Here is a 7,140-nt window from a genome sequence, read left to right on the forward strand (position 1 = left end):
CTGAATTTCCCCCTGGAATCGACAAAGTTCATCTTATCTTACCGGATAATCAGTAAGATGAATACTATCTGAAGCTCCTTCCCGTTAGCTTACTTTTCTACTTGCAATAAAAAATTCCAAAATATCCCAGAAAATACACTGGAAACATGAAATGGTGCAATGTACCAATATTTAATTGGTTTTACAAAAGTAATTGAAGCCTGACTTATGCCTCCTGACCCCGCACCACAAACAGTCTGTGTCAAATGATCCAAATGACGCCAGACACAGAAAGCGCAACGACACTGAATCGTCCCAGCTATCCTCAGGGGCTCCTCAGCTGTCGTCATCCTCCAACAGGAATTCAGCGATTTCCTCTCTCATCTGGGACCTGAGCAGGGACAGCTGGGTTTGCCTGTGACTCACCGTCAGGTCTGCCACGCACATGCGAGCAGGTCTCCTCATCTCATTACGCGACGGTTCATCCATTGGTCCGTTGCCATAAGCAACAGTAAGCGGCCATTCTGCGATATCTACGAAACGCTTACCTTTGCATTCGGCGTGTCGCTTCGGTTAAAATATAAGGGGGCAGGCTGTCGACAGCCGTCTATGGAAGACAGGAACATGGTCAAACGGGTGACTCAGAAACTCGAACCCTCTTCATCCTCTTTTCATACAATCAAAAGCCCTCATGGATGCAGGAAGGAGTAGCACCAGCACCCAGCCGCTGGAGGGAGGAGATCAGCTCACTTACCGTGTCTTGGATGGTCAGTCTGCAGCTGTAGCAAAGCAGGCTCTTGAGCTCCGGGACGTGGCCCATCCTGCGCCAGAACATCCATCAACACTGACTAAACCACAGATCTTGCACCTAAGTGAACCCCATTCAACAGTGTATGTGTTAACTTGCTAAGCATAAATCTGCTTCCCCACTACCTAAGGATTAAGAATTTTTGGCTCAGCTGCAATGTGTTCAAGCAAAGAGGAGATGGCCACAAACTTCAAGCCAGAGCTTGAATACATCCTTGTTTTGGAGTGCTATTGGTGTTTTTGATCTCTGTGGCTGACAAACCACTCACTCATGGTTCAGGGGAACCAGACACAGACCATGTGACCTCAAGACTCAGACTGTAACCTCAACCATTGTTCTGGCACTAAAATCCTGGCGTATTACATAGTTCTAAAAGTAGGGTTAAACCCACCATGTACTAGACAGTTTGTCTGCATTTTACATCTAATACATGGCTAACTCTGGGCTTAAACGTATCTTAGACCTTCCATGTAAAAGATTTAGTGTATGCTTAAGATAAAAGGTACTTCTGAAGGGCCTCAACAAATTGCTAATCAATTTTATTTTATAGCCATAACAAAATTGAAGGGTGGTCTTGTTAGCACAGCTCAAAGCATCATACACCGCAGCTGACCCATTAAAACCGAATGTTTGGTCTGTCCGTAAACATTAAAGCTTCATTAGAAGTGATGAAAGCACATTCCAAGGAGGAACGCCGCCAGTCAGACCACGTCCTGCCATCTGAGGAGCCACGGGTTGCGCATGAGGAACTCCCACCTGTCAGAGGAACAGCATCCATCTGTCAGTGCCCCACAATCTTTGCCCTGCCGCCCCATGGACGAGGAGCAGCCCTGTTTGGGTGGAGCCGCCTCGGCAGGGAGCTTCTGGGAGAGCTTCTCCGACACCAGGGTGGCATGGAAGGCAGAAGCCTTGTCTGCAAGGGACAGCAGGAGATCAGCGACAAAGGAGGAAAGTTCACCCGAAGAACAGCAGCCCAATATAATTTATAACTTCTAGGATATTCTTAAGTAGGGGGCATAAGAGGGCCTTATTAGCCAATGATGTGTTTTGAATCAGTGATTGACAGGGGAGGAGGCGGGCCCAGCCAGGGCCAATGCCCTAAGTGGCCCCGCCCCATTTTAACTGTCATCAAACATACTTCCTAGACAATGAGAACTCCACTCTGAGGCACCCAGACGCACCGCATGTCGTGTCCAATGGGCACAGGCACAGCAGGCACCTGGCAGTCAGCCCAGCATCGCGGTCCTGGGGCACAGAGGCTGTTTGAAGTTTTTCACTTGTCCTGATGAGATATTGAAACAGGTCCATCTGTACCAGACTATACCCTGCTGGTACTCAATCCCCATGACCTTCTGATCTGCGCTGTACCTCCCCAGTATGAGTCAGCTCACCACAGGGCTCTGTCTCCCATGCCAATTCTGCTTCGGCACCTCCCTCCTGCCATCCCACCCCTCGGAGGTTTTACTGCCCTACCTGTAGATGGTGCTGACAGTGGAGGGGAAGTCGGTCTGCAGTGTGGTGACGAAGCTCTCGGTGAGGTGCTGAATGCTGGCCTTCTCCGGAACCTGGAAGCGCAGAGACGAGACACACAGCTGGCCTGGGCAATTCTGTCGGTTTTTCGGACCATTTTCCAACATTACCCATTTCAGCAACCATCCAAATTCATTCCACAAACCGACGTGGTACTCAGAAAAGTTACTTAACAAAACACAGCCACAACAGCCTAACATTTATCGAAAGTGGTATTTTTGATATATTGTTGTAGAAAAATACCAACGTATGCATTGTGGGCTCATAATTAGTAAGAGGTAAAATGATCCACACAATACTCTACTTCCAATTAGGCAGAGAAAAACATTTCTCTTGTCCTAGCCCATCGTTAAAATCATTTCATATTTGGGTGAAGTCTATACCATCAATATGCCACAAGGGGGCAGACAAGCTGCACAAAGATAAGACACTGCTTTTAAAATAAACAGACACTGCTTATGCAAAAATGCCTGCTACGCCAATCCAAGATCACAGCCCAGAGCAGCAGACAAGGCTGGAACTCCACTGCTGCATTTACCCATCCAAGGCAAACCTTTGGGGCTTCATGGCTAAGTACACTCGGGATGCTAAGCCCCAGTAATCACGGTGATTTTTATTATTAAGTAGACAGTCTCATCACCTGAACGCCCCCCCCCCCCCCCCAATTACTCCTATCATGCAAGCACACAGACAAATCTAAGAAACAATGCGTCGCACCTTGGTGTCGAGGCTGGGGATGAACACGGACGTAACGCAGAACATGCGGTTATAGAAAGCGATCTCTTTCGAAGTGTAGTCCCTCATGGGCCGGACGACCATGATGTCCCCATGGCGAGAGTCTGAGAAGCCCTGTTCGCAGAGCAGGAATGGTTTTGGCTACATCCATTAACAAACACACCTGGGAAGCTAAAGGGCTGTGGAAACGCGTTTAACCAATGACTTTATTACAAAAGATTGCTGTTAGTATTTATACTAAAGAAACACATGTAGGCATTATTCTATCCTGTAGCTCAAAATGCAATAATCCACCTCACATGCCACGGTCTCCCCCATTATAATGTATGCTTATGTACACAATCGCATTGTGGCACATTTCACAAAGTATGAAAGATGAGATGAACTTTATTCATCCAAGGAGGAAACTCTTCTGCATGCAGTAGCGAGGTAGGTAACGTGCAGACAAACATATAGTGCAAAACAAGTATAAATAGTGTAAAACTTACAAAATATACAGTACTCAAACAAAACATGCTGCAAAAGAATATTAGTAAACAAAGTAAACATAAATAAGAATTAATGGACGTGCAATAAGAAAAAAAAAAAAACAGCACCAGACTCTTCTATTGAAGAGCAGCACACATAACTCCCTGTTCTATTAAACTAACTGAGTGGTTAATTATGCGTAACTGAGTAGGAAGGGCCCACATGACATGACGGTCAGGGTACCAGCCTGCCGGGCCACGTGGCCAAGAGAGCGGCGCTCACCGTATCCGTGGCCAGCGATGCCCCTCGGCCCAGAGCAATGTTGCTGAGCAGCTTGACGGCCAGTCGGGAACAGCTGTCCCCCATCATGACCTTGGAGTAGCTCTGCGTCCTCGCCGTGTGCACGATCAGGTGCTGCCTGGCTCAGGAGTACAGCAAGTGGCGTGCAGGCAGAGCCCAGAGCAGCCAGAAACGATCCTCACTTACACACGCATTAAACCACAAGCCCCATGTCATGCAGGGCAGGGAGGGAAACTGGACAAACACAACAGCTAGTTGCTGGGAACAGTGATGTTGCATTTCGACTTGGGGCTACTTTGTACTTTCCGTCCACCATTTCGCCTGTTTGCAGTTTTCATCGTTTAAAGTTTAACGATGTGGCCACATTATCCTGCCTGTGTGGGGATTCATGTAACATCATCTTCCAAATTCTACATTTTAATAATAATAATCGATACTTTATTGATCCCCGTAGGGAAATTGTCTTTACGCCTCTCACAACTTCCTCTTTTTCATAGAGGAAGTTGTCTGCAAAGGGCTGCCACCCGTAGCGGCGCCCAGGGAGCTGGGGGTTAAGGGCCTTGCTCAAGGACCCACAGGCTGAGACGGGGTTTGAACCTGCGACCTTCTGATTACAGGCACACAGGCTTAGCCCACAGAGCCACACACTGCTCCCCATAACATTATTTCATCTATAATATTAACTGAAAGGTCAAATGGGTCACCAAAATCACTGAAGGTCACTGTACCTATAGCAATATAATAAGTGACCCCCCCTGTTCAGGGAGGAGTGAAACTCTCACTGCGGAAATCGCACCTGAGGGTCATCAGCAAGTCCTCTCGGGCGGTGAGCGTCCTCACAGAAGAAAACAGCCTCTCCAGGGCCTGGGAATGCTGTGAAGATGGCGTTTCTATGGTGCCCAGCTGGGCATCCAGCACCGGCTCTTCCGACGGACCGGCTCCACCCGTGCTGCCACTCTGGATGTACTGGTGCACAGCGCTCTTATAACTCCCATCGGTCCCTGTGGGGGTTGGAGATGCAGCCTCCAGGACCGATCCCGGCAGACCAAACACCTGCGGGATTCATTCATAAAGATAGAGAAGATCACCAGTACATGAGCCAGGTCACCACCCAGGACAGAGACCCTCACTGGGCGGCTCTCCGACTTTTACTATGATGAGCCAGCACACAAACAGTGATAACGCATATCAGCAAAATTACCCGCAAAAGCCATGTTTTCACTGAACCAACATTTCCCAAGCACGGTATGGCGTTATATATGCCACTCTGGTTGGTTACTTTTAAGTGACACGAGGACTAATATGTCACACAGGGTTCTAACCTGGAGTTTATGGTTAAGAGGCTGGAATGGGTCCCTCTTGTGGCCGTTTTGTAGTATAACTGAACAAACGGACTGTAATTGAATCATTCCAGGAAATATCATACTGAATAAATGTGCATAAACTCACTCACTCTTAGTGAGCTAAACAGAAATGCATCCCGAAGCTTTGTACACCACAACAAAGACAATACAACATTTACGTAGGGCTCCAAACCGATTACTCAGCAGTGAGCAGAGACCCAAAATCAGTTCTCTGCCCTAAGAGCTTACCTGCTCCAGGTGGACTATATGAAAGGGAAAGCCAGTGCCTTGGAATATGGACTCCAACTGAGCAATTGCCATCTGTCTCGCTTCCATGCTCTGGCCAGTAGCCCCTCCCTCTTTAAAATAAAAAGGGGGTATGGTCAGCCACACCGCAGATTTAATAACAGAAGTCAGTTAAAATATATATTTTAAATTGGGCATGATTATATATATCACTACAAATTCTCTCGTATGGCTACGAAAATGTGGACTTTACCATCTATATAGACTATTCCAGGAACAAATCTTAATTTCTTCGGCACATCTTGGCTCAAACCCTGAAAAAAATATGAAAAATTACTGGATATGCAAACCACACTATGCGAAAGCAGAAAGAAAATTTAAGCATTGCGTTATTATATTAGTACAGAAAATTTATACAAACTACTATCTATAAATTAATAACCTCCTACATTTGACAGGTAATATAGGTCATGCATTCACATTTAGCCTACAAATGATTGCATTTGACGTTATTGTAATTTATATTTAATTTATATATCGAGTCGAAGAAAGTCAAGATGAAACTAGGAAAAGAAACTAAGAAATGTTTTCAACACAACCTGTTGGACCTGCGCAAGCATGGAGCTGGAGGCAGGGCCACCGGACACGGCAAGGAGAACCTGAGTAAGAGACAGATAATCGCAACAGAACTGTTGACTAATGTAAAAACACTCCGGGAAGCTCAGATGCGGCTATATCCTACCTTCTCACCAGGAAATATGAGGCGATTCTTTCCGAGCATGGCGCGAAACTTATGCACATAATACTCCTTGAAGCAGCCTCTACATGATACAATGGGCAAACTATTAGTGCACATTGGCTATAATTAAAACGAGACATTTATGATCAAGTTCAGTTTAATGAATCATACAGGATGCTACTTGACTTGTTAGACGGATAAAAAAAACCATGAATCAAATGAAAACGTGAAGTTAAGCTATTTTATTTTTAAAGGAATGCATAAAACAAATTCAAATTCTACTGATTTTTTAAAATTTTGTAATAGGAGTCCAGAGATCATACCGGCAAAAAGCATCTCCAGCTCGGATAATCAGCGTAGCACTGTTCGCTTTACATTTCATACACATCTGAGAGACGCTGTTGAACAAACAAATTACATAAATAATAATATAACTAAGCCATACACATATCAGGTCGTTAATTTATATGTAAATGCGAGTGCTCATATATAAACTGACATGCTTGCCGTGAAGACATAAGGGAAGCAGGATTACTTCAAAATGAATACGAACCATGGTATCGTCCTTTTTTCCAAGATATCGCCGTAGTTTTCGTCTACTTCACACATGGTCAGACGTTGGCAATTGTTCTCATTTACTTAAACAATGTTTAGATACAGTATAAACAGTCAAAACTCGTTACACATAATCATAAAAACGGTACCCAACAACCTATTTAAATACACACACGTAGTAACGTGACAGCTTTAAGAAGGTATCTAGCGTCGCCGTCTGATGACGAATGGCATGTCATCGAAAAACCATCAGTTTGCTTTTCCTTGACAGTAAAAAGATAAGCGATTTCTTATTATGTCCATGGTGGCTTAATTAAATGATCACATTCGATACACTCAAGTTTAAGTCTGACCGTGACGCGGCAACGATTCTATAGTTTATTTAAAGTGAGGGAAAGTGCCGACTAGCGATGGTACTCGGAATAGGAGCAGAGACT

General features: G+C 45.3%; 1 protein-coding gene across 1 annotated transcript; it reads right to left on the reverse strand.

Moving 5' to 3' along the window:
• Positions 1-152: 152 nt before the first annotated feature.
• Positions 153-7,101, reverse strand: ctu2 (cytosolic thiouridylase subunit 2 homolog (S. pombe)). Its single transcript, XM_049030761.1, has 15 exons — positions 6,702-7,101; positions 6,472-6,546; positions 6,152-6,230; positions 6,009-6,068; positions 5,663-5,723; positions 5,413-5,522; positions 4,617-4,873; positions 3,803-3,938; positions 3,035-3,166; positions 2,261-2,352; positions 1,969-2,069; positions 1,544-1,700; positions 734-800; positions 528-586; positions 153-370 (listed from the first exon to the last, which is right to left on the reverse strand). The coding sequence occupies exons 1-15, from the start codon at positions 6,755-6,757 to the stop codon at positions 316-318; spliced, it is 1,497 nt and encodes a 498-aa protein (XP_048886718.1). The 5' UTR covers positions 6,758-7,101; the 3' UTR covers positions 153-315.
• Positions 7,102-7,140: the final 39 nt, after the last annotated feature.

The sequence above is a fragment of the Brienomyrus brachyistius genome, chromosome 11 (assembly GCF_023856365.1).
Source record: "Brienomyrus brachyistius isolate T26 chromosome 11, BBRACH_0.4, whole genome shotgun sequence".
Lineage (NCBI taxonomy): Eukaryota > Metazoa > Chordata > Actinopteri > Osteoglossiformes > Mormyridae > Brienomyrus > Brienomyrus brachyistius.